Source organism: Lissotriton vulgaris, chromosome 3_1 (genome assembly GCF_964263255.1).
Source record: "Lissotriton vulgaris chromosome 3_1, aLisVul1.2, whole genome shotgun sequence".
Lineage (NCBI taxonomy): Eukaryota > Metazoa > Chordata > Amphibia > Caudata > Salamandridae > Lissotriton > Lissotriton vulgaris.
The window spans coordinates 634,600,718-634,628,680 of NC_141689.1; the positions used below are offsets into that span (position 1 = coordinate 634,600,718).

The 27,963-nt window shown below is 46.3% G+C and overlaps 1 protein-coding gene across 2 annotated transcripts in view; it reads left to right on the plus strand.

Moving 5' to 3' along the window:
- FAM81B (family with sequence similarity 81 member B) overlaps window positions 1-20,249 on the plus strand; it is a 750,896-nt gene extending 730,647 nt beyond the window's left edge. Inside the window, exon 9 of one of the 2 annotated variants that reach the window (XM_086960923.1) lies at window positions 16,338-20,249. In XM_086960923.1, the coding sequence (XP_086817049.1) occupies window positions 16,338-16,471 (134 nt within the window). In that variant the 3' untranslated portion in view covers window positions 16,472-20,249. The remainder of the gene's footprint in view (window positions 1-16,337) is intronic. The other variant, XM_086960924.1, reaches the window with a different exon arrangement.
- The last annotated feature ends 7,714 nt before the right edge of the window (window positions 20,250-27,963 follow it).

Genomic DNA, 27,963 nt, shown 5'->3' on the forward strand with positions numbered 1-27,963 from the left:
CCCTCCGGATCCAGTACGTGGTGTCATCGCGAAACAGGACCTTTTCCTCCTTTCTTGACTCTGGCCATGACCTCCAGGGAGCGCCGCGCCGGCGACGGGATCACTCTCCTCCCGCCGCACGCCACCCTTCCTTTTTCAGTTTCTTAGACCTGCAGCAATTAAAGAAAACTGTAAGGGCGAAAAACAAAGAATTAATTACAGCCTCCTAGCGAGGCTGGGGAAAATAATTACAGCCTCCCAGAGGCTGGAAGGGCAGGACGTGGCGCGCAGGAGTCAAAGAGGCAGACTCGTCATCTGTCTTGTTTTCGTCTGTCAGATTCATTCTGACAGTGGTGAGTTTTTGGATATCGAGGCAGTTGCCACATTAATTTTTAATTTTTTAGTCGCTGTTTAGGTTGTCTTATTGATGTGTGACGCTTTGTCACAGTTGAGGTTGTGTCACAAGGTTAGCTCAGTGATGGGCCGCGGGTAGCGGTCAATTGAGTTTGCAGAATTGTCAGCATGTTTCCTCAAAGAATCTCTTCTTTGTCTATCTAGTACCTTCTGATAGTGTTGAGTTTTGGGTGCCTGCCGAGGCGATTATGCCGTCAGACAGTGAAAGGGATTTGGTTGCCTGCCGAGGCGATTATGCCGTCGGGCAGTGATGAGTTTTGCGTACCCGCCGGGCGTTAGAAAAGGGGGGGCCAATCGGCCCCCACGCACGCATGGCGGGGCCCGGCCCCTCCCATATCCCGATTTCTTTGTGGTGGCTTGTCCCGCCCCCTCGCCCCGGAAGTAGTTGTGCGCTTCCGGGCCGGGGGGGGCGGGGCCGCGACCCCGAAGGGGTTAAGAGCCTGGGGAGCGCGGGAAGCGGCCTCTTTGTGCCCGCGCTCCCCAGGCTCGCTCCTCGCCCCACCGTGGGGCTCTTTAATTTTCTTTGTTTATTTTGCAGGTTATCCCGCTAAAGGCACAGAGCAAGATCGAGCCCGACCGGAGAAGCCACCGTTGAAGTGTGGACCCACGTTCGAATTTCGACGCCCTCGTAATGCGGTGATGGGCTTGTCGGCGGAGAAGGCAATCGCCTCGGAGGATCAGCTGCGTCGGTCAGCTGCGGTGCGAGCGGCTGCCACCCACCTCGTCCTTTTCACGAAAGGAGCCGCCCGTCGGGAGGGGCCATTGGTCTCTCCCAGAACTTCAGGGGCAGGATATGATATCCATTACTTAGAAGGGTGCGGGGGAGGGAGTCTACGCTTTCCTCAGGCTGGTAGCCACCCATCACAGACACTATGACGTCATCAAGGTGCGCAAGTGTGGGCCCTCCTGTTATGGTTTAATGGAGTTCGGGGAGCGCACGTGGGTGAAACGTGCCCTGGGTTGCGCATGCGCATCTCGAACGTGAGAGCTTAGCTGTAAAGGATCTGACACCGGTTAGCGACCTTGCCGTCCGACTTAATTATTAGAATGCATTTATTTTTCAGGATGTTAGACTCGGTTAGGAAACACGCTGTACTAGATATTTGTTAAGGTTAGCCCATCATACAATGTCAAAATGGATGTAATCTAATGTTCTGAAATGTGCATTTAATAATTGTCAAAATGTTTATTTTATTAAAATTTTCATTTTATTTTCATATTTTAATAAATACGGCCAGGGGGTCCCGGGCCCCCTGCCTTCCAAAGACCCATGTGTTGACTTGTTGAATTAAGTAATGCAATCTGTGTAGTAAGGCGGGGGGTTGCCGGTAGTCCCAGACCATGAGAAAAGGGGGGGCCAATCGGCCCCCACGCACGCATGGCGGGGCCCGGCCCCTCCCATATCCCGATTTCTTTGTGGTGGCTTGTCCCGCCCCCTCGCCCCGGAAGTAGTTGTGCGCTTCCGGGCCGGGGGGGGCGGGGCCGCGACCACGAAGGGGTTAAGAGCCTGGGGAGCGCGGGAAGCGGCCTCTTTGTGCCCGCGCTCCCCAGGCTCGCTCCTCGCCCCACCGTGGGGCTCTTTAATTTTCCCCACCCTCCATCCCCTTGGTTAGCGGAATTGGGTAAAGACAATGGTAGGTATACTGTCTAGTGATGTACTGGATCATAGGAATGGAATGCTGGCTTCCTTAGGCTTTTTCTCCCCGTTTACAGGTGGAATGTGCATATATATATATGCTTGGCGCTTCGCTGTGGTTATAACTAATTATCTCATTAGGCCTTTTTTCCCGTTTACAGGAAAATGTACGGATGTAAATGCTTTGGTGCTTTGCTGTGGTTTTTAACTAATTCTCTCCTTAGGCCTTTTTTCCTCTTAGAATAGCAATGTCGTATTTATTATGTGGGTCTGGCGGTAAGGTCATAATCGGTGAGCAGCATTTTAAGGTCCTTAGGGGGGGGCGGGCCCATTCATGAAAGGGGCCGCCCGTCGGGAGGGGCCATTGGTCTCTCCCAGAACTTCAGGGGCAGGATATGATATCCATTACTTAGAAGGGTGCGGGGGAGGGAGTCTACGCTTTCCTCAGGCTGGTAGCCACCCCTCACAGACACTATGACGTCATCAAGGTGAGCAAGTGTGGGCCCTCCTGTTATGGTTTAATGGAGTTCGGGGAGCGCACGTGGGTGAAACGTGCCCTGGGTTGCGCATGCGCATCTCGAACGTGAGAGCGTAGCTGTAAAGGATCTGACACCGGTTAGCGACCTTGCCGTCCGACTTAATTATTAGAATGCATTTATTTTTCAGGATGTTAGACTCGGTTAGGAAACACGCTGTACTAGATATTTGTTAAGGTTAGCCCATCATACAATGTCAAAATGGATGTAATCTAATGTTCTGAAATGTGCATTTAATAATTGTCAAAATGTTTATTTTATTAAAATTTTCATTTTATTTTCATATTTTAATAAATACGGCCAGGGGGTCCCGGACCCCCTGCCTTCCAAAGACCCATGTGTTGACTTGTTGAATTAAGTAATGCAATCTGTGTAGTAAGGCGGGGGGTGGCCGGTAGTCCCAGACCATGTACCTTCAGGCAGTGATGAGTTTTTGGATGCTGCATTGCTGTTTCAGTTTCACAAGGTTAGCGCTTCGATGGGCCGCGGGTAGCGGTTAAATGGGTTTGTAGAGATGTCTGCGAGTTTCCTGATCAGTGGGTTTTCTTTTTGATCCAATCCTTTGTAGAATGTCCTGTTGAGTTTGAGGAGATGGTCGTCCAACATCGCAATGCCTAGGTCTCTGTGGAGGTCTGCTGTTCGTGTGAACATAGGAGCACCTGCTGCAATCCGTAAGGCCTTGCTCTGTGGTCTCTGTAGGTCTTTCCGAAGCTGCGTGCGGCAGCCACTTCAAACTGGTGAAGCGTATGTCATAGTTGGTCGAATTATTGTGGTGATTGCACGCACCTTGCTCAGCATGGGCATCGACTTGGTCTTCAGGATTGGGTATAATGCAGCCAGTTTGGCTGCTGCTTTCTGGCAGGTCTTCTCTATGTGGTTTCTCCAGCTGAGTTTAGAGCCCAAAGTCACCCCCAGGTAGGATCTGCTGTTTGCCCATTTGATCTCATCCCCATTGAGGAGGATCTGTGGATGTTTTCTGTTCAGCTTCCTGGTAAATAATGTTGCTTTGGTTTTGCTTGTGCTCACAGTGATCTGCCAGTTGCTGTACCATTCGGAGAGTCTGCAGACTTCTTAGCCACTTCTTTGTCGCTGAAGGATTGGGAGATGACTGCAACATCATCTGCGTAAAGGGCAAGATCAGTCTTCTTTAGGTCAGTGTGGATGTTGTTTGTGAATATTTTGAAGACGAATGGTCCTAGGATTGATCCTTGAGGCACTCCAGCAAGAATTGGACGTGGCGATGAGCATTCTTTTCGCACCGCCACGTGAAAGGTCAGTTTTGACAAGTAGCTAGACAACAGCTTGACCAGGTAGTTTGGAAACTTGAGCTTGATAAGTTTGTAAAGCAGTCCCTCATGTCATACTCGGTCGAATGCTTTGGCTACATCCAGAAAGACTACTCCAGTAGACTTTTTGATGTTGAATCCATGGCTGATGATGTCCACAACTCTGAGGAGTTGGTGATTGGTTGAGTGGTCTTTCCGGAACCCAAACTGTTCTTTGGCAAGGAGGTTTTCGCTTGTCGCAAAGTCCACGAGACTGGCGAGGATAATTTTTTCGAAGAGCTTTGATAGGCCAGATAGGAGGCTTATGGGGCAGTAATTTGCAGGATCTCACAGTGGTTTCCCAGCCTTGGGGAATACGACGACTTTTGCTTCTTTCCAGGCGTTAGGGAAATACTGGTGCTGCATGTACACGTTGAATATCTCAGCAAGATTATCCACTGCGGTATCTGGGAGCATCTTGATGGCTTGGTTGACTATTCTGTCCTTTCCTGGTGCCTTGCTGTTTTTAGAGTCTTTGCAGGGCCAGTAATTCACCCATTGAGCATTCCTCAATGATTGCAGCTTCTGTTTCTGGTGGGTGCTCCCGGTGGTGCTTGGTGACCTCTTGCTCGACTTCCGCTGCCAGTCTGCTTGCCTGGTTAGGTCTGAAGGATGCCTCCAGTGTGTCAGCGAAGACCTTAGCCTTGTCCCTGTTGCTGCATGCCAAGTGAGTCTTCCCTTGTATCGGTGGGTTTGGTTCCTTCTTCCCAGTCAAGCGTCGGGTCATTCTCCAGAGAGAGTTGTCTGAGTCCTTCAAGTTAGCTGTAGCTGCTTCCCATTTTTCCCCTCTGTGCTGGCCTATTTGCATCTTAAGCTGTCTTGTCAGCTCATTGTACTTTTTCACCAGGTCGGGGGTGTGGTTCCTTTACCACTCTCTCTGGGCTCTGTTCTTATCAGCTATTGACTGCTTGATGCCCTTCGGGAGGTCGTAGATAGAGCAGCGTTGGAGTTTCTGCTCGGGAACGCTGTGCTCCATAGCAGTGTGGATTGCAGCTGTGAAGTGGTGAACTGCCTGGTCAATGTCTTCGATGCAGCGTAGGGGACCTGGGACCCGTGTCTTCTCCAGGCTTTTCTTGTATAGGCTCCAGACCGCTTTCTTGAAGTTGTGCCTGGTGCCCTGTTGCTAGTCTTCAAGTACATCTCCCACTGTGATCAACACTGGGTTGTGGTTGGACGTCAGCGTTGTTAGGGTTTCAAGCTCCATAGACTGGGAGAGACTCGTCATGATGACGATGTCCAGAACATCCGGTTTCTTCAGTGCAGATCCTGGATAGTGTGTTGTTTGAGTCAGACCAGCCACAACAAAGTCCTCCTTCTTTTCAGTGGGCAAGTAGGGCTTGTCCATTGCTGTTTGCTGTGAGAGAGTTCCAGCACTGGTGCTTGGCATTAAGGTCACCTCCAATTAGTGTCGGGATGCGGTGGTCCAATAAAGCATCCAAGTCCCTCAGGCTTAGCCTCCCTGGGGGTGAGTAGGCAGCAATCAACCGTAAAGGGCCTGCAGGTGTTTGGATCTGTACGCCGGTTGCTTGGTAGTGCAGTCTCGTAGTGCTTCACTTTTGTGCTGACAATGACTGCTGTTCCTTCACCCCTGGCTTCATTGGGGTGATCTGTGCGGTACACCCTGTGGTTTGCTAATTTGAGCTTCTGGCTTCCTTGGAGATGGGTCTCTGAGATAAGCGCTATACTCACATCCATGGTTTCCATCAGGTGCAGGAGTTCTGCAGTTTTCTTCTGAATGCTGTTAGCATTCCACATCAAGAAGACGGAGTTTCCTTTAGATTTTGCTGCCATTGCGGGTGTTTTCTTCACTGTGGAAAAGTCCGGACATAAGATTCGCCACCATTGTCCCCACAGGAATTCGATTCTCATTCGAGTACTGTTTCGATTTATTCACATGATTCATTCGATTTCTATGACGACGTCGCAGCTGCGTCGCAGCTGACTCGCATCCTCCATTTGGTGCCGGATGACTTGATTTTTACCATTAGATTTGCCTGAGATGAGGATTTCTGAAGATTCCTGCTTGCAGCTGATCCCCATCCACTTGGTTACAGGATGATTGGATTCCTGCTGCAACTGATTTCTCGGATGGCCGCCACGATGGGGGATTGAATCCCACTCGCAGCATCGAGAGAACATGCCTGGTAGATAGATTTAGCCTGCTTCATTGTTTGATTCATTTTTACTCTGATTTCTGGTTGGAGCTTTTCCGCCCTGCTTTGTTGCTTGCCTCATTTCCTATGCATGGCAGACCTTGTATCATGAGTGCAGTTTATCATTGCTGAGCTCTGCTTGCCTGATTAATTTCATCTGCTTGACTTTACATTTTGATCGCAGTTTGTCTTTGCTGCGCTCTGCTAGCTTGGCTCTTTCCTCAGCTTGATCTTGTATTCTGATTGCAATTTGTCATTGCGGCGCTCTGCTTGCTTGATTTGTTTCCTTAGCTTGTTCTTGTACTCTGATTGCAATTTTTCATTGCTGCGCTCTGTTTGTTGAGTAAATTCCTCTGCTTGCGCTTGGATACTCAGATTTCATTTTGTCCTGCTTCGCTCTGCTTGCTGAATTCATCTTCACTTCCTGATTGATTTTGCACTCAGATTACAGTTTAATTTATCATTGCTGCGCTTTGCTTGATTTATCTTGCACTTCGATTCTCGGCGGGAGTGTCTCGGTCCGGCCCGTTCTGCCCTCTCTCCCACTCCTTTATGGTGCTGGGTCTGTGTCTCCCTGGCTTGACCAGGGCCAGGCTGCGTGCCGAACAGGAACAGGAGAAGGGCCTAAACCCCTTAACCCCCATCCAGCTGCATCAATTGACCATGGAGGCAGACGCGACATGGAATGGCGCATTAAGAAAAAGAGACAGTGCAATTCCAAGCTCGCCAAAAAAAGTCGCAAAGCTTGCCCACGCACCTCTCACTAGCCCCACAATTGCAACCTCAAACTCGTTCTCCAACATACCCAGGACTGCGACACCCACCTTCAGGACCATGAGGCAACTGAACCAGAGACCTCCTCAGGTCCCACAAGGCGATTACGGATCCCCCTCCATCATCCTGAAGAACTTACCCACTCACAAGGACCTCGTGGAGCTACTGGATGAACACTGCACCTCCCCCTTCACAATCAAGCCCAGGCAGGACCACGCCAAGATTATGCTCACCACCCCAGATGACTACAGGAGTGTGACCAGCATACTTACAGACCAGAAAAAGGAGTACCACACCTTTTCAATGACCTCTGCAAAAGCCCAGCGCTTTGTAATATGGGGGCTCCCAGCAAATGCATCACTTGGGCACATCACTAAGGACTTATCTGAACTTGGTCTTCCAGTCAAAAATATGGCATAGAGTGCCTCTCCAGCAGACAAGAACAACAAATGTCCCCTCTTTGTTGTAAACCTGTCGGCAAGCCATGATGGGAAGCCAGCTGACCCCTCAGCAGTCACCCTGCTCTGCAGCTGCACCGTCACTACAGAAGCACCTAGAGGGAAACGAGGGCCGGTCATGTGTTAGAACTGTCAGCGCTTGGGGCACACCTTTGCTTTCTGCCACCAGAAACCAAAGTGCGTACGCTGTGGAGGCGAGCACACCTCTAAACAATGCACAAGGAACTGAGAAACCGAACCAGCAATATGTGCCAACTGCACAGGACCCCACCCAGCAAGCTATCGCGGCTGTCCCTACCTGCAGAAGGCAAAGAAGGATGGACCACGCAAACCCCCCCAACTACAAAAGACTTCCCTACACCCAACAGGAACAGACCAGGGACAAAGGAAGACTTACAAATCCGCATTGGCAGACAGAATCCCAACTGGAAACCCAACAAACAGCCATAGCAACGCGCGTGTGGATGGAAGGAGATACGCAGAAGCAACAGGACCCAAACTGGACAGCTCACCACCAACAACTGCCCCAGCACCATCCTGTGAAATAGGCTCAGCCATTAACTGGCAGGAACTCATCACGAAGATTGCGAAAGAGGCAGACTCTCGCGCTCCACGGCCTTTTAACCCGTCATCGGCCAGGCCGGATCTAACTGGCCTGGCCTTTGTTCCCTTTGTGACCCGGAAGTGACTCAATCACTTCCGGGTCACCAGGGGACCCAGGGTGGGTGGGGGCCAGTGCGCCCCCCCATAACTGTGGCAGGGCCGATGTCGGCCCTGCCTTTCCTTTCCTTACAAAAGCAGGGAATTCAGCTACTCTCGCCCAGGACCGCAGAGCTGCTCTCGAGTACATGGCTGACTACAAAATACAAGTGGAGACAGGCAGGGCCCTCCATGCAAGGACCCCGGACTCCATCTCTATCACCCTGGTGGGGGGCCAGGGCTAGGGTGAAAAGCGCCTTTGTGTCATCATGACACTTCTAATTGCAAACAGTTTGTCATTCCAAATCTACCAGTCAATGGACTTGTTGAATACCACCCAGGATACGTAGCGGAGAAGCACTGGCAGGCCCCACTGCTCGACGCGGGTGCTCAACCCCACGGACCCCAATTAACGCCGTCGGCCTAGCCGCGCTTTACCCAACACATCCTGATTGCAAAACACAATCAGGCTCGCAGTGGGCAGGCGGGTATATTTATTTCGTTAGATATTTCGGGGTTACAGCGCTCTTCGTGGGCTACTTCCTTCCTTCAGTCATTTTGTGAGAAAATGACCTTTCTCGCAAGCACAAACCTGAAGGAATGCTCCTTCTGTCATGAGGCCGGCCAGACAATATAAAACAGAACAGTGGGGAAAAAACGCTACCGCGAAATGCTAAAAATGTAAGCTTTGCTTACTGGAGGAGGGGGGCACCAGAAGCTTGAAATCAATAAAATCATAATGTAACATTATTCAGAGGGTTGACAAATGTTAAATGCCATTGGAAACATACAACTTTGCTTTGCCATTTACCAAGCTAATATAGTCCCCACTGATTTTTGTACAGCCAGAATTATTGCTAGGAATTTATATTGCTGCTACAAAAGACACACGGGCATTTAATGCATTACAGTTTAATGCTTCAAAACTTTACAGCTATAATTCCTTGAAAAGTCAAGTCCTAAAGTTATACATTTAAATTCTGTCTGCCTTTTGTTTTATGTGCTCTGTAAGAAGGTATTTAATAATTCTCAAAAGCTTTAGGCGTGTGATAAATCTTTTTTGGAAAATGTCTCTCCTTCAAAGCACTTTCCGAGGACCTTTCCTCACAGCCTAACGTCTCTCCCATTCCCTCTCTATCTCTCTCTGTGCCTTAGTCTCTCCAGCTCGTCATCAATGTGTCCCTTGTTCCCCCACTACCTGTTGCTTCCCCACCCTCCCTGGCTCTGCTCCGATGTTGAGTCTTTTGCAAATGCCTCCTGTGCTCCCTTTCCCTCATGACACATTTTCTTTTCTTTTTCATGAAAACATTTTTTGAAGGTCTGATAGCTGCAATTTGTTCCTAGGTCACTCCTTTTTCTTTTAGTGCGCTTCCACACTTATTTAAAAAAATGTTGTACCACTCCAAACTTGGCATCTGCCATCTTGGAAAAAGTAAATTAAAAGTAAAAAAAGATAGAAAAAATAGCCAACGCATCATAACGCAGTGTGCGCATGGATGGTGAAGCATGTGCACATATTTGGCTTATATAAGTTTTTTTAGTTTTTGGTGATGCTGTTCCATATCAGCAAACATGCATTTTTTCGTTTTTGCTAAATGCGGGACAGAGTTACCAATTAACACAGGCAAAGCAAAGGGGCAGGTAATGGCATTGAAAGGGGAGAACATTGCTTTGCCAGTGCTCACTGTGCCATGTGAGCCTCTATGCATGGAAGTATTTTGACTTGGACAAAAGTGGAATGCCATCCAAAATTGTAGGGATATAATAGATTAGAACGTGCAACTAAGGCGATGTTCACGTGGATAAACGGAATCCCACCAGTCATTTCCTGCATCAGTATATGTAGAATAAGTGATGTCAGAGGGTGGAAAGTCATGTGATGTGACGAGAACATTGTGCTGTCCAAGCATGATGGGTCATGGAACAGAACATTGTGGTGTCAGGGTTATAGGAAACCAGACAGATATTGTGATGTCAGAGTGTTACGGCACTCTGGTTTAGATGGTGTACTGTGGCTCACTTTCTCAATCTTGTTTAGGCATGAGCATCGTTTTTATTCTGCAATTTATTCGAAAATTAAAGATTTAGCGAAATCTTTAATTTTCGAAGTGCCGTGTGTGCGTGTGGTGTTTGTGTAATTGCATGTGTGTGTGTGTGTGAGAGAGTGTGGAGAGAGAAATTTTATATTTTTTTCAGGGATATGCATGCTCCTTCGCAGTAGGGGTTCTGGTGACAAAGTACACAAAGACAGCTTTTTGTATTTGTTATACTGCATGTTTATTTCAGGTGCTATTAGCTTTAATAACGTACGTGTCTTCCGCAGAATAATGTTTATTGAAAACAGTATGTGAAACACTGGACAGTGCGGTTTGGTTGTAATTAGTAACAATACCAACATGTTCAGTTATGTTAGTCACAAGGTGGAGTTTTTCTGAATACTTTGAGCCACCCATCTGTAGAAGATGGAGCATTTCTGGCAGGCCTTATCACTGAGCACTTGAAATGTTGTTCTTATGGGGGCAGTAAAACCACGGAAGACAGGATGCCTGGTTCTTACGGCTCAGAAAAGGGGGTGGTGATGAACAGAGTGTCTGAATTAAGCAGACCACTCTTACCCAGTCCAAAGATCAGGGCTTGATCCATCACCGTTATTTATCTCACTGCACCATCCCAGTTCAGAGCCTGGCTATATGCAAATCAGTCTGTCCCTGGCCCAGTGCATCATGGGAACAGGGCAGACTAAACTACCAAGCCAATTCTTCACCAGAAAGGAGAAAAGCTACCGGGGACCGGTTTCTGGCATTTCATCCGTCTTCGGCCCGGCTTGCTTGAATCCTGATGGTGCAGTTAGAAAGGGACTCATGTCTGAGTATACCCTGCCACACCTATAGTGGCCAAAAACGATTCAGAAAAGGGGGTGGTGATGAACAGAGTGTCTGAATTAAGCAGACCACTCTTACCCAGTCCAAAGATCAGGGCTTGATCCATCACCGTTATTTATCTCACTGAAATATCCCAGTTCAGAGCCTGGCTATATGCAAATCAGTCTGCCCTGTTCCCATCATGCACTGGGACAGGAACAGACTAATTTGCATGTAGCCAGGTTCTGAGCTGGGATGGTGCAGTGAGCTAAAAAACGGTGATGGATCAAGCCCTGATCTTTGGACTGGGTAAGAGTGGTCTGCTTAATTCAGACACTCTGTTCATCACCACCCCCTTTTCTGAATCATTTTGTCCACCATAAGCGTGGAAGGGTATACTCAGATGTGAGTCCCTTGCTCATTGCACCATCAGGATTCAAGCAAGCCGGGCCAACGACGGCTGAAATGCCAGAAACCGGTCCCCGGAAGCTTGTTTCCTTCCCAGTATAAGAATTGGCTTGGTAGTTTGGTTTGCCCTGTTCCCATCATGCACTGGGACAGGAACAGACTAATTTGCATGTAGCCAGGTTCTGAGCTGGGATGGTGCAGTGAGCTAAAAAACGGTGATGGATCAAGCCCTGATCTTTGGACTGGGTAAGAGTGGTCTGCTTAATTCAGACACTCTGTTCATCACCACCCCCTTTTCTGGTTCTTACGGCGTCATTGTGCAGGTCAGGCGCAGCACTTCGTTCAGCCACTCATTGGTATTAACATTGGCGTGGTGAAAGTGGACATTTGCAAATTAGTCAAGAGGGGTTTCTGTGACCTCAAATGTGCATGACAAAGCACCATTTGTCCACTCTTTCTTCAAAAAATTTCAACCTCCCCTTAGGTTGTTCGAGCTCGCTCGCTACGGTGCAGTATGACAATCATTTTACGCCTCGCCTGTTTCAAATGTCACCAGCCGCCACTGCCAGCCGGTACACAAAACCTAGTTTTATTCGGGGTCCGGATGGACCTACAACTCCTACACTTATGTGAAAACCAGAATAGGTTGCCGCTCTCTTTTCTTCTTTAGAAACAGCTACCCCTCAGTGGAAGGGTGGAAGACGGTGGCAGTGTCTTCATACCGCTAGCTTGCTGAACGGGAAGACAATCTTTAGAGTGACATTGCAGAGCTTCTTTAACATAGCCGCATTTCAAGACTCCCTTTGATTTTTAAATACTTGTGCAGGTTTTAGCGATCAGCGCGTCACTAACTGTTTAATACTTTTTTAATTCCTGTAACCTACCGGAGTGCTGGTCTCGATCCCATTTCCTGCCCGCCTCGGTCCGACTCGGTAATTCTTTACCATTGTGTGGAGGGCAGACAGGTGAGGGCCAGGCACTTCCGGGAGCGGTCAGCGCTCTAGCTGTTACCAGGGGGCTATTTAGGCGGAGCCTCTCACAGCGCAGCTGCGGTGGAAGACGGTGGCAGTGTCTTCATACCGCTAGCTTGCTGACCGGGAAGACAATCTTTAGAGTGACATTGCAGAGCTTCTTTAACATAGCCGCATTTCAAGACTCCCTTTGATTTTAAAATACTTGTGCACGTTTTAGCGATCAGCGCGTCACTAACTGTTTAATACTTTTTTAATTCCTGTAACCTACCGGAGTGCTGGTCTCGATCCCATTTCCTGCCCGCCTCGGTCCGACTCGGTAATTCTTTACCGTTGTGTGGAGGGCGGACAGGTGAGGGCCAGGCACTTCCGGGAGCGGTCAGCGCTCTAGCTGTTACCAGGGGGCTATTTAGCCCTCGCCTCACAGGAAGCGCGCAGCGATTGCGCGCAGCCTCATTTCAGCCGAAGACCAGCCAAAGAGCTGCCCGTCTGCGCCTGTCCGCGACAGGACGCGCTGACGGGGCGACGGGTCCCCACTATGCCGCCCAATTGTGTGGCCAAACACATCAGGTATGAGGCATCATCTTTGCTAAAATTAAGGCAGCCCATCTCTCCTTGCTATACAAGTGATAATTGGCCTTGTCCTGAAGGACCCTTTTCATGTTTAAAATGCCATTATTCCACCATTAATTCTTTTGATTCACACAAACCAAGTACGTCATCTGATGATCTGCACTGTATTCTCATAAATGCCCGATCAATGCCCAAACACCAAATCGAGATCTGGGACCTGGTACATTCCCTAACTCCGGATATTTGTTTCATTACTGAAACCTGGTTAAAGCCTCACACGACATCTGCTATTGCCCTGGGAGTACCAGTGGGATACAAACTCCACCATTCAGACCGCCCTGAAAAAATAGGTGGCGGCATTGCTACAATTTACAAAGAATACCTTAAACTGGATATTCTAGACAAACAATGCTGTAAAGAAATGGAAATAATCGTTTATAGAATCACTTTCCCTAATAGAAAGACCAGCAAGGGAGCACTTATCTATAGACCACCAATTACATGTCCTAGTTTCTCTATATCTCTTTTAGAGATACTAGGCCCACATATACGGGCCAATGAGGATTTCCTTCTTCTTGGGGATTTTAATATACATACCGACCAACCTGAATCCACGGAGACCAAAGCTTGTCTGCTGATTTGACAACCATTGGCCTCACACAAAAAAAATCACGGTCCCACACATGAAGGCGGACATTGCATTGATTTGATATACACTAACTTTGATAATATATCTTGCAATAAACCGACCCAACTAGATTGGTCTGATCACTTTTTATTAGAGTTCACTATTTTTAAAATTAACAAAGGCTCCTGTAAAAAATCCCTACCCCCTACTATGCGTAGACAATGGCACAAACCCACATTGGAGGCACTACAAAAGGTATGGGAAAAACCCGATATTAAGGATACTGATGAAGTGGAACATAGCCTAACTATATTTCAGGAATCACTTACTGTAGCCATTGACAAAATTGCCCCCCTGAAAGCATTTAGGCAATTTCCTGTGGCCAAACAGGAAAAATGGTACACCGAGGCTCTCAGAAAAGAGAAGCAAGAATGTAGGAGGATAGAGAAGAGATGGAGAAAATCCCACTCAGAGGATAACAAGAAGGCCCATCGTGCAGCCCAAACAAACTACTATAAACACGTTAAAGCTGCCCGTAAAAACAACATAGCCCAACAGCTCATGGAAGCTGGCAATTCTCCAAAAGAACTTTATAGGATTCTTGAGACATTTGTCAAGCCTATGGCATGTGTAAGTCCAGATGACTTCTCACAAAATCTATGCGAGGAAGTCTCCCTATATTTTGAAAACAAAATAGAATCCATTTATGATAAAATCTTAGCATCTCAAACAGACAATGGCACTGTGACTGCCCCCCTCCCCACTGAAAACACTAACCTCATGCTGACTACCTTCCCTCCTATCAATAATAGAGAGCTTCTTACATTAATGACCCATGTAAAATCCGGGTCCCCGGATGACCTTATTCCTGCTAAAACTTTAACCTCCCTTAGTACTCTGTTAGGCCCCCACATTCAAGATGTAATTAATCAGTCTTTGAAGAAGGGTAATGTACCAACTGAATGGAAAAGAGCGGTGGTGAACCCCATCCGTAAGAATGCTGCTCTCCCCTGGACGGAGCTCTCCAACCTCCGGCCCATCTCCCTCCTACCATATTTAAGCAAGCTGGCCGAGAAACATGTCAACGCGCACCTGTCCAATTACATTGAGGCAGCGGGCGGCCTAGACCACTCCCAATCTGGTTTTAGGCCAAACCATAGCACCGAATCAGCCCTCCTGTCAGTAACTGATAACATCAGGATGTCACTTGACAGGGGGAGTTCAGTGATTCTGGTGCTATTGGATTTGTCCGCTGCCTTCGACACGGTGTCGCACAAAATCCTTCTCGGCCGCTTGAGGGAGGTGGGAGTAAAAGGGACTGCCCTTGCGTGGCTTGAAAGCTTATTTGCAGATAGGCAACAAGGTGTCAAATTAGGCTCCCACAAATCTATCTGTAGGAAGCTCAGCAAGGGAGTGCCACAGGGCTCATGTCTGAGCCCCACGTTATTTAACATATATGTGGCCCCCTTGGCGGACATCATAAGATCTTACGGGTTCTCCCCAATCTCCTACGCTGATGACACCCAGCTGTTGTTTCCCTTCCAAACCATCACACCTGCAGTCATGCAATCCTTTCAAAATGGTATGAGAGCTGTGGCAGGTTGGATGGCCCAGAACTTCCTCCAATGCAATGTGACTAAAACCGAAGTCATGTTGTTTGGAGGGGCCACCCTGCTCTGGTCCCCGGACTGGTGGCCACTTGAGCTAGGACCTGTCCCTGCGCCAAAACAGACCATCAAAAATTTGGGAGTGCGCCTAGACCAAACACTGATATTAAAAGACCATGTCAGTCAAGTTACTGGAACGTGTTTCCGAGTAATTGGTCTCCTACGACGCATTTTCCCCTTCCTGCCGATATCCACAGGAAAACGCTGGTACAAGCACTGGTTATCGGACGGGTAGACTATTGCAATGGTCTACTCATCTCTGCCAATCAAGAACAACTGTGCAGATTGCAGGTGGTGCAGAACACTGCAGCAAGACTCATCTTGAATGCCCCCCCCCCCGAACCCCTTCACGCCCACTCCTTTCTCACCTTCACTGGCTCCCGGTGAGACAACGCGTCAACTTCAAACTATGTTGCATAATGCATAAGTGTATTTATGGGTCCGGTCCCAAATACCTAAGAGACATTTTTGTCCCTTACTCTCCTGGACGTGCCTTGCGCTCCAGTAACACCATGTTGATGCAGGTGCCTAGAGTGACCAGAGCAAGACAGGGAGGACGGGCACTCTCCCTCAAAGGCCCCTTGCTATGGAACTCCCTGCCTCCACAGTTGAGACAAATTCCTAATCTCCTCTCTTTTAGGAAAAAAATAAAAGCACACCTATTCACCCTAGATTAATTTATTTCTGCTTCCCTACATTGTCATCCCCTAATATGTTTCTCAACCCTTACAGAAGCTACGCGCGGAGATACCCCTTCGGGGCTGATTCAGGCGCGCTATAAGAATATAAATAAATAAATAAATACCTCAAAATTATTCACACCAGCAATGAAGGAACCTAGCAGCATGTTACGGAAAAATAACCCAAGACACAGTAAACCATTAACAATAGAATTGTAACGCCACATTGCCAAACTCAGGCAACAGTTATTTTCTAAATGTCAAATAAATGAAGACCGCAAGTAAGCTACCCCAATAGGTAACATGAGCAGGAGCAGCAATGAAAGAAAGATGAATGGCTCTTTTTTAATGTGTTACTTATAGAGTTACCTAATTGACCATTGGTTGTCTTTCTTATTGTTCCATTGGTGCATTTCAAGCTACAGTGCACTTTGGCATACTGAAATGTGTAGTATACAAACCTTTTTTGTTGTTTAGGATGCATTATGGATAGAATTTACATATAATCAACCCTTCTGATCTTAACATAAAACGCTGCAGGGTTTAATTCACTAATGTACCTTTATTTTCAATAGGATTTCAATCAATTCAAGACTCCATTGCATCACTCCAACAAATACAAGAAACTAAAGTGAAACTAGAGACCAAGAAATTTCAGAAAGACATCAAGCAAATACGACGCAAGATGACTGAAATCAAGGATTTCTGAGAGATACTACAGTATCAACATTCACCTTCGTTAATTACTCTTGTGATTTTGCTTTTATATTACGCATATTCAAAATGGCAAGTCAAATTATTTTTAAACAGCTCGTCTATAATATAACAGCAGCAGGATCTACTACCTATCCTTTGATATTTCATCAAACTATTGGAAATCCAACAGCATGCCTATAATAACTTCATTTAATGTCTCTTGGTAAAGACTGCCTCATGTGACTGCGGAGCATGCATTTCTACGAGACAAAAATGGAGAAAGACAACATACCCTTTCCATTGGATTGATTTACACAACACAATGAGAATATACTCTAGACGGTGCACCACAATGTGTTTAACACTTCAAGAGAAACGTGGTGAAAAAACTGAAATATATGTTGATATTTTTGTGCAGCAACAGTAATTCATGATGGTTATCTAAACAAATGTCTAGTTATAAATGTTATGTATCTGATACATCTACTGATTGAGCAGGAAAGAACAAACATACCTCCTCCATTGTGCAACCTCTTCCGAGTGCCGACACGAAGTCTAGATCTTTTGTTCCTTTCATTGATTCTCCTTCCTCTATTACGTGTACACCTGTGCTTCCTAGCCCTAACTCCTAGGATGGATGAGATCATTTATTTTTCTGCCACAACTACACTGGGTGGAAGGGATATATTTTCGTTCATCATGCCTTTCTGCCATGAGTTAAGTTTGTTTCTAGCATGTGGTTGAAGTCTTTCATTGTTGCTACACCACAGCCACATACCAGGCAATACATATCAGAAAGGTGCACACAACTTAACTCTCAGACAGACAAATCTATCATGAACAACCCTACAATTGGCAAACTCGATAACTTAAGAGACTCCCACCCCACAGTGTGTTCAACTTAGTTCCCATAAGTGCCCTTTTTTAACATCCCTGACAGACTCTACCTCCTCCAATTCACCTGAAGCTAGTTTGATATCTGCAAAAATAAAGCCCTCTATAAATTTATTTCCTTGGCCCACATGACCATCAGCAGTACCTCCATGAATTACCTCTCTTGTAACCTCCGCTGCTGTAACCTTTCCTGACCCTACAGTCCAACAACCACAGTCTCTTTGATATACCCACGTCATCCTCTGCCACCTCCTAATTTAGAACTTTCACTCCACTGCAAATCCCAACCAATTAAATTCAGGGCCACTCCTTCATGTTCTGTGTTCAAGGGTGTTTTAAATGTTCATCATCCTCACACTGAGGGCCAACATGGAATACATCCAACACCCTGAATTCCATTACACATACTGCCTTTTAGGTGGTCCATTGTGAAAATATGTATCATATGTCTTATTTAATACAAAGCATTGCCCACTATAAAAGGAAGACACACAACCTACTATTTGCCATATATATCATTGCAATGTTCTACGAAGCGTTTCAATTTGCAATGCTCATGATTATCAAGACAAACAATAACCAACACTGTGTACACAGACCTGTGATATTTTTAATAGTTTCCATGTTAAGGTCTTTGACATTTCTTGTCTTTGGTCTGCAGAGATAGAATTTTAGTAAATAATGTGCATTCCTAGTCACTTTCATGGAGTCATTCTGAATGATCAACATTGTAGTTGTTGATTTATCCATGTGCACTGTGAAGTAACCTTTAAGATGTCCACTCATCACATCAATGAATGGCAGCAGAGGGGTGAGAGGTCTGTGCTTTTTAAGGACATTTATATTTTTCACTGCAAATTACTGTGGTTCTTTTCCCCCCGATTTTCTTACTCTCTAAATCATTGAGGTTCATAGTTCTGTCCAGTTTGTAAACTGGACAGATACTAAAAAATAAAATCAAGGTATTTAGTTCACATTAAAGATATAATGCTCAAGTTTCTGCTTGACATCATTTATTTTAATAATGATTATTGTTTTCTAATATACTCCATTCCAGGTCTCTACCATTGCCTGCTAAGTTTCCTTCTTTTGTGATGCCACTCTCTTCTGCCCTTACATAGTGACCTTCCCTCACTCTACAACCAAGGAACATCAATCCTAGACATCTACATGGTAAAGACAATAATATAATTAAATAAATCTGCACTTTGAAGATGATATCTTCAAGAGAAGGGGTTTACAGACTAGGTTGACTACCTCACTCTAGATCAGTACAGGGCTTTTCTCTCACCACCTAATGTATTTTGGGAACTGTAGTCTTGGTTCGTGTACAATCACCTAATTAGACTAGCACACCTGGTAACAATTACTTGCAAGGGAAACATCCAGGACTGGAAAATATTGTATGTAATAGCATGAAGCGAGCTGGTCACCACAGTACAGAGAGAAAAGTAAAGTATATTTTGATTTAGTAGGACTCCCATGGGTGGTGGCATAGGTTGATGAGAGCAACAGAGAAGAAGTGATCTAAAATCTTACATTGATTCAACTATGAAGGACCTCCTCGGGTAGTGATATAGGTTGATGAGAGCTCCAGAAAATAAGTTATCCAGAGTATATCATGAAAAACTGCTCAAAGCTGTGCTCTTGATAAGTAGGGACGTGGCGTGGGGGACGTGGCCCAGATTTACATTGATGGCATGCAGTATTGTATTTGTTTCTACAAGAATGACTCAGTTGCCTGAACTAAAGGGGGTAGGCAAGTGGTTTAAGACATGGCCATAGAAGGGAAACTGAGTATTAATGGGGTAACGTGTTAGAGGCAAGAAGGGTATTAGAACAAGAGACTTGCTGTGTGAATAGTTGAGGTTGATGTCTGTGTTTGTCTTGGAGCGATCATAGGGGAGTTGAGTGTATTTTGTTGATGGTTTTCAAATTTTATTTGAGATTGGAGGAAAGGAGTTGCTCTTGGATACCTTCAGGTTTTCAAAGATTTATGCAATTCCAGATGAAGGATGGTATAGCAAGCCAAGCGAGTATAGCAAACAATTTAAACTCACGCTCTAGGAGTCCTTGAAAAGGGTAAAGGAGGTCCACAAAATTTCTTCTTTGAAATGTGGCCAAACAATTGACTTTACAGCATGTGTATCAAATCAGATTGACTCAACCATAGTTTAACAGTCTTTTCTAAATATATTTGCTAAAATTATGATAAAAATTAATGGTCTGGCCCAATCTAAGAATACTATTTTTCTGTAGTAGTAAATGATCTATGTGACCATGAGAACCCTGAGCCGAACCAGCCATGAAGTCAACCTTTGTCCCATTCCTATAACTCCTGGGTGTTTTCCCAGTGGTTGATATTCCAAGTCAGGCCACTATATTGTTCTTACAATTAATCATTTGTGATAAACTCTATAAATTTCACTCCGTTTGTAAAATCCTAAACTGAGCCCCGATTATGTGTTTTTCTCCTCTTGATTATTGGCAATGCCAAACCATTCATAGGTTTATAGAAAGTGTAGAGGGACAGCTGTGTTCCTATTCTCGTGTGTAAGGCACATCGCATGCAAGAACAATGTGGCTCTTGAATTGAGACATCTAAACTGGATGTGGGTTACTTTGCAGACCCAAGACACAATCCATCATGACTGACGGATACACTAATTAGGGAACATTGATGTAGTCAACACTGGCGATAGTCAATGTTCCAACAAGGCAGTTTAAATAGCCCAAGGGAATATACTGAAAGACTTTCTATAACACCCTGCAATTTTAGAAGCCAGTCCTTACTACAGCCTGGCACTGAAAGTATAAGGCGATGTGTACACCTATCTTGTCAGCCAATTTTTATACATTTCTTTTGTAAAGGTTAACTTTCTGTTAACCCACTATACATTGAATAGATTTCTCTATATTGTGTGCATTTCCTTGGGTGCATAAAAATGAAGGACGAAACGTTCACATTAGCACTGATCTCCAGAACAGGAAAGAGAACCTCTGCAGCATCAAAGTTCACCTTGAACCAGCAAAAGAATATAAACATTGATCTACATTTTACAGTAAAGATACCCATTGCAAACCTATTGCAGCTAACTAAGGAATGACTTGCCACAGCTTGCAGCATAGCAGAGGTGACCGCTTTCTAAAAATATTGTATAGAGGGTGCTATGTTTTTGAGGATGTGAATATATTTTTGACTTCCCATGTGATTCATACATTGTTTGCCCTTAACATCAGAATTTGACATTATCAAGTAGGCTTTAATTACACATTTTCTTCTTTGATTGTATCTCACATTTTCGCATTTACAGTACAATTAATCATTGTTATAGAAAAAGCTCACCTGAACACCTACACATTTGCGTATGTTACTTGCAGGTTGGGAAGCTGAATGCATGATCCACCCATAGCCAGACTGCTGTTGATAGCCTGCATCTCTAATCTCTGTAAAGTACAAATCCTAGGCAACTTGAGATCTGTTTGAATTCCCGCACTGAGGCATGGAGAGTTGTCTACCTTCACATCCCTCTCAGGAGGCATCAAAGTAAACGTCTTCATATTATGTGGAAATCATTTTATTCCAAAGTCTTTTATATGCTATTGCAGGCTTGATTAATTCATATTAGTGCTTGAATTTACAATCAATCTCAGGCCTGTATGAACAGTACTATGCCAACATGTTTTGCGAACCACATTTAGCTTATTCAATCAGCATCTGTACTTCGTCGCCCCTAGGGGTATCTGAGCGCTGAGGGTGCAAGGTCTTGTGTTTCTTTCTGAAGTCCACCAGGGAGAGTGTGGTTCGGAGGTGGAGGGACAGGTCATTCCAAGTCTTGGCAGCGCTATAGGAGCAGGAGCTACGCCATTGCAGCTGCGATGGAAGGGTGTGTGAGAGCACGATTGAGGTGGAGCCCAGGTGACTTGAGGGCAGGTGTAAGCTCAGCCGATGGTTGATGTAGGATGGTCCTTGATCGTGTAGCGCTTTGTATAAGTGCGTCAGCATCTCTTCTGAATGGGGAGCTAGTGAAGGTTTCTGAGGTGAGTGGTGATGCAGGTTTGTTTGGGGTGGTCCAGGATGAGTCTGGTTGTGTTTTGTATGGTCAGGAGTCTTTTGAGGAGCTCAGTGGAGACTGTTGTGAAAAAAGCGTTGCCATAGTTGAGCTGTCTAGTGATGAGGGCCTGCCTGATGGTCTTCTGATGCTGATATGGATCCATCTGAAGATTCTGGGAGCATGTGGAGGGGTGGAAGCAAAAGGAGTCAACAGCATTAATTTGTCATTTCATGGCAGTTGGCTGTCAAGGATGATGCTGAGATTGCGTGCATGGTCTATCGGTGTGGGTGTTGGTCCGAGTTCTCCTGGTCACCAGCTGTGGTCCCACGCAGAGGTGTTCTTCCCGAAGATCAGTACTTTTGTTTTGTCAGAGTTGAGTTGGAGGCAGCTATTTCTCATCCATTTGGCGACACTGGTCTTGGCGTTGCAGAAATTGGTTTCAGCATTGGAGGGTGAGTGAGAGGATTAGTTTTGTGTTGTCAGCGTAGGAGATTATGTTGAGTCTGTGGGATCTGATTATGGGAGTGGGGTCATTTAGATGCTGAACAGGGTAGGGCTGAGCAATGATCCTTGGGGTACGCTGCAGATGACGTTCTTGGGTGCAGAGGTGAAGGGACGCAGTCGGATGCTCTGTGTGCATCTTGGGAGGAAGGAGGCAAACCACATGAGGACATTTTCTCTGTGGTCAAGGAGGTCATATTATTTTTGTCCTCAATATTCTAGACAAACTACTTTCTCCACACGATTTTGTTTTCCGATATTGTGTCTAAACACCAGTGCAAAAAGTACAGGGCAAATCCTTTTGCACTATTTTTGTTGCCTCTCTTAGAATAGGACAAACACATTTTTGTACAATCCATTTTACAAAAAGATTATTGCACCAATCGAGAACTGAAGGAATTGGACTGTAGCACAACTTGCAAAAAATACAAATCATAAAGGGGCAAATTTACTAACATTTTGCGTTGTGGCATCACCACTTTTCTTGGCACAGACAAAAGGCAAAAAGTTAGCAGAGCTTAACAAAGCCACTCAAAGGCCAATTTGTGGCATCTTGAGTGGCTCTGTAAAAAAAAAAAAGAGAGAGTCGACATTGCATGGTGGGAGCATTAGTGTGCCATTACTTAGTAGATATGTTGCCTTTCTGCTCTCTCTGTTTTACTCAACGCAGCAACTTTGCTTGTTTCCTTGCTTTGCATGAAACCTTAGTAAATGTGCCCCTTATTGCTCATAAATCATTAGTGAGAATAATAGTGATTTAATAGAATAAACTGTTTTACATCTACAATGGTTCTTCTATCACATTTCAAAGTTGCGAAAAATACACTTCTTTTATAAATGCAATACAACTATCTGTTCCATGTTTACATTTTTTAAAATATGGTTTGCTCCACTCGGCAATACGTAACCAGGTGCAGATGGATTTGCACCATTGCAAATAATATGTAACATGGCCGGTAGACTGGATAAAGACGTCACACCTGGGATGGGCAAGTTGGCAACCATGTTGCAACCTCTCTCATTTAAGTATGTAGGGAAAATGAAATCGTTATCGATCTGCTGTTAAGTTGTAAAATTGTTAATATTATCTTGGAGGCTTGTCATTGCTTAGTCTTAACATGTGTAGTTTCTCAGAATAGCACATTGCTTGATCCCACTGCATTGCTGCTTTCAGTCCTTTATTACCAATGAACAGTTTTACAGTTAGAGGCGCGAGAATAGGCAACAATCTACATTTGTATTTTCTGTAATAGTTAACAACATGTGAGCAGGAAAATATATTTTGTGATGCTTATGGTCCAACAAACTTTCAGAAATTATTCTGGCGTTAAATGTTGTAATATGTAAACTCAGAGAAGGCATTAAAAATAAATCAATTTGTTTGGGAAAAAAATGTACTTCAGTTGTAACCTTTCTTGTCCGCCAAGGGGGCAAAAAATCTCTGCACAAAATAGTCACTAAAAAGTCGGAAACAAAACTGAAAAAAACCAAAAAAAGTGATGTGAAAAATAGTGAGACAAAACGTGATAAACCTGATTTATAAAATGATAGCACATCTAATGTTGATGTAGAAATGAATATGACCCTCTCCACCATCAACTTCTTAAATACAAACATTTTAATGCATATAGAACTTGAAATGAGCCACCTGCATGAACAGTAGAGGCGTAGGGTATATACCACACAAACCACGTTTAGGGATGCATACAAAGAAGTGCATAACCAGGCAGAAAGCATAGACTGCAATGCAAATAGGCATCACACTGACAATAATCAGACTGTCTTAGTCCGTCTGTATTATTTCATGCACTTGCAATGTATAGTTGACCTGTCAAAATACTTGCGGCTAATCAACAGACCAATTAGGATTTATAGAATGTATTGCCTAAATGAAATTGACCAGGGCCTCAGTGAGCTGAATTGAGGAGAAGTGGAACAGTCAAATCCTAGATCGATGCATATGCCCAAAGGACATATTCAAGGACATGTCAGTGAAGTGCTTCACTCACCACACACCTCCACCGAAGTAGCTGCTGCCCCTGACCCTTGCTGGTCAGAAGTCGAGGGCCTCCTCCACCCGCCTGCATCTCATCCCTGCTAGTCCAGTGAGGAGCTTCTCTGCTCTGCTGCTGCTCTCCGTCTCTCTTCCTTCTGATCTCTTTTTCCTTCTCTTTTCACTTTTTCTGTTTCTACTCTCTTGCCTCCTTTTGCACTTTTCCCCCTCGCCCCTGCCACCCCTCCCACTCCAGCATCTATTCCCACTTCCCACCTCCCAGCTGTCCAGTCCTCCCCCACACTACTTATGGTGGGTGATGTGCAGTGAAAGGAGCAGTCTCACTGACCTTGTCAGTGAAGCGCTTCACTCACCAGGCAGCTCTGCCGAAGTAGCTGCTGCCCCTGACCTTTGCTGGTTAGAGTTCGAGGCCCTCCTCCTATCGCAGGCATCCGCCTGCGTCCCATCCCTGGTGGTCCAGTGAGGGGCTTCTCTGCTCTGCTGCTACTCTGCCCTCTGCCTTCTGAGCTCTTTTTCCTTCTCTTTTTTTCACTGTATCTGTTCTTTTTCTTCTTCTGCTCTCTTGCCTCTTTCTGCACCTTTCTAACCTATGCCCCTGCTGCTGTTTTCTTCCTGCAGCCCGCCCCCCTCCAGTGCTGATTCCCGCTTTCCCACCTCCCAGTTGTCCAACACTTCCCCTCACACTACTTATGGCATCCTCGCCACTGGAACACCTAAAGCTCGCCAAAGTCAAGAGTGTCTGTGCCTGGACCACAGACAGCACCACAGACCCTGGTTCTCGGATCATCCACCACTGTGACGCCAGCACCCTCCATGTTCTCTATACCAGATGCCACACCGCCTGCCACCGGGCATCGTCAATGGACACCCAAGGCCCTTTTTCTGCCGGAACTGTAGCTGAACCTTCAACTGCCACCGCACATCAGCCCCACCCACCGGACAACTGTCAAAAACCAGACCTGGCTGTCTCAACTGCATCCTGCTCAACACACGGTCCCTCCACAAATAGGTCTTGGAGATCTGGGACCTGCTTGACTCCATTGACCCCATCGCCTTCCTCACAAAAACCTGGATGAACACCACCTCTGCTCCAGACATCGCTAACACCATCCCGGACGGCTAAAAGGACTACGTCAACAAACCAGGGGAAGGCATCATCATCATACATAAAAGCAGCCTTCGCCTCACCACCCACATGGAGGACTTCTCAGCCAACATGGAGCTCCTCCACTTCCAGGTCCAGACCAACCCGAACACCACCCTACGTGGCACCCTCATCTACAGACCACCCCAGACCCCAACCACCCTTCAGTGATTCCTTCATAGACTTCATCACACCACATGCTCTCGCCTCCACAGACTACATCCTTCTCAGCGACCTCAACTTTCACCTGGACAACTCCAATGACAAAAACATCTCGTCCCTGTTGGAGAACCTCACCACCGTCGGACTCAAACAACTGGTCACCTCCTCCAAACCACTCAGCAGGATACACGCTCTACCTCATCTTCTTTGTCAGCGACATCACCACCTTCAGCCACACCACCGAGCTCCAGTGGACTGACCACCGCTGCATCCACTTCGCCTTCACCAAACCCACCATACACCACCACACCCATTGCTACCCTTGTAGAAGCTGGAACAAGTTTGCCAAAGAATAGCTCACCACCACTCTCAACCAAGCTCCTCCACAGATGTCAGCACTCAACCTCCAACGATGGATCTCTTACTGCGCCAACACATTGGCTCCCCTGAAGAAAGCCCCAAGCAAGCTACACTCAAAGAAAACCAGCTGGTTCTCCCCCTCCCTTCATGAGTCCAGGCACCTCTGCAGATGACTCGAGAAAAGGTGGTGATATAGCAAGACCCCAGAAGATTACTCCGACTTTAAGACCGCTGTCACTGCACACCACCACCTTATCAGAACAACAAAGAAAAGGGCCCTACACGATAGTATCAACACCAACTCATTCAACAGCAAGGAACTTTTCGCTGTGGTCAAAGAAATCATTAGACCCAGAGCAGAAACCCCCTAAGATCTCTGCAACAACCTCAGCACCTACTTCCACTGCAAGATCAGGGAGATATATGACAGCTTTGACAGCCTCGATGCCTAAGACCTTCCTACCCCACTCTCAACCACCGACCCCTTCAACGCCGGACCCCAACAGACCCTACTCAGCTGGACCCCCTCACAGAAGATGGCACCCTCAAGATGATGAAGAGCACCTACTCGGGAGCACCTTCGGACCCCTGCCTGCTGCACCATCAACTGCTCCATCGACTCTGCCATCTTCCCAGAAGACTGGAAACATGCAGAAATCAATCCCTTGCTGAATAAACACACTGCCGACCCGACAGACCTCAAGAACTTCAGACCCATCTTGCTTTTCCCCTTCCCAGCCAAGGTCATTGAGAAGACCATCAATTTCCAACTTATCGAGTTGAAGCAAACTACATCCTGGACCTCTCTTAATCTGGCTTCGGGAGCAACCACAGCACTGAGATCGCTCTCCTCGCCACCAAAGACTACATCCACGCCTTCCTTGACCAAGGCGAAACAGCAGCCCTCATCCTCCTAGACCTCTCGCCGCCTTCGATATCGTCTCTCGCTGCACCCTATGCACAAGACTCCATGATACCGGCATCCGCGACAAAGCCCTGGAATGGATCAGCTCCTTACTCACCAGCTGAACACAGAGAGTCAGACTACGTCCGTTTCTCTCGGAACCCACAGAGATCAGCTGCGGAGTGCCTTATGGCTCCTTCCTGAGCCCCACACTTTTCAACATCTACATGGACCCCTTTGCAGTCATTGTCAGGAACCACAGACTCAACATTTTCTCCTACGCCAACGACACCCAGCTGATTCTCTCCCTCACCAAAGAACCAACAGTCACCAAGAAAAACTTTCTTCAACAGGATGAAGGCTGTCACCACCTGGATAAAAAATTGCTGTGTCAAGCTCAACTCAGAGAAGACCGAAGTCCTCATCATGGGCTCCACCTAGGATGACTCCTGGTGGCCAGCAGCATGTCCTGAACCTCGGCATCATCCTGCATTCCTCAGTCACCATGAGTCGCCAGATCAACACCGTCTCATCATCATACTTCCACTAGTTATTTCTGCTCTGAAAGATCTTCAAATGGATCCCCGACAAGCCAGAAAGATGGTCATCCATGCAGTCGTTAGCATCAGAATCAACTACGGCAAAACACACTACACCGGCATCACCAGAAACTGCAGAACATCCAGAACACCTCCGCCAAACTCATCCTCAACATTCCCCACTGAAACCACATCACCAGCCCCCTAAAAGACCTCCACTGGCTCCCATTCAACAAAAGAATCACGTTCAAGCTCCTCACACACGCCTACAAAGCCCTACATGATGTGTGACCGACGTACCTCAACCACCGCCTCACATTCCAAATACCCACCAGAGACCTCCACTGCACCGAACTGGCCCTGGCTACCATCCCACATATCTGTAAGACCACAGTCAGGGACCTGGAACACCCTGCCTCTGCACCGCCGGCAATCACCGTCACTGCCTAAATTCAGGAAGGACCTCAAGACATGGCTCTTCAACTTAATCACAGTGCCTCGACGGACCTGTAGCTCTCTCTCCACCCACCCCCCCAAACACCTGGCGACCCTTACAGATGAGTAGTTGCACTTTACAAGCCTCTGATTGATTGCAGGATAATGTATATCACTATCTATTTTTGTATTTATGTAAATGTTACAGTATCAAGAAGAATTAGAGCACTTTACATAAATCTGTAGTATTTCACAACTTAGAAGGGCTAATCATAGGTAGAGAGACCATGTAATATCAAAGAAGTGGTATTATGCTGTTCCTCTAGTGCCAGAGTCAGAGAGTCAACAGAAGGTTGGGTCCATCTATGCCCACTTGGGGACTGCAGTTGCAAATCCATTTGTTGGATTGTAATACCCTCACACACCCTTCCAGATGTCATGCTTCATCATATAGGCTGCTCCTCGTTGGACCGGCGGTGCAATGTCCAACGTGCTCC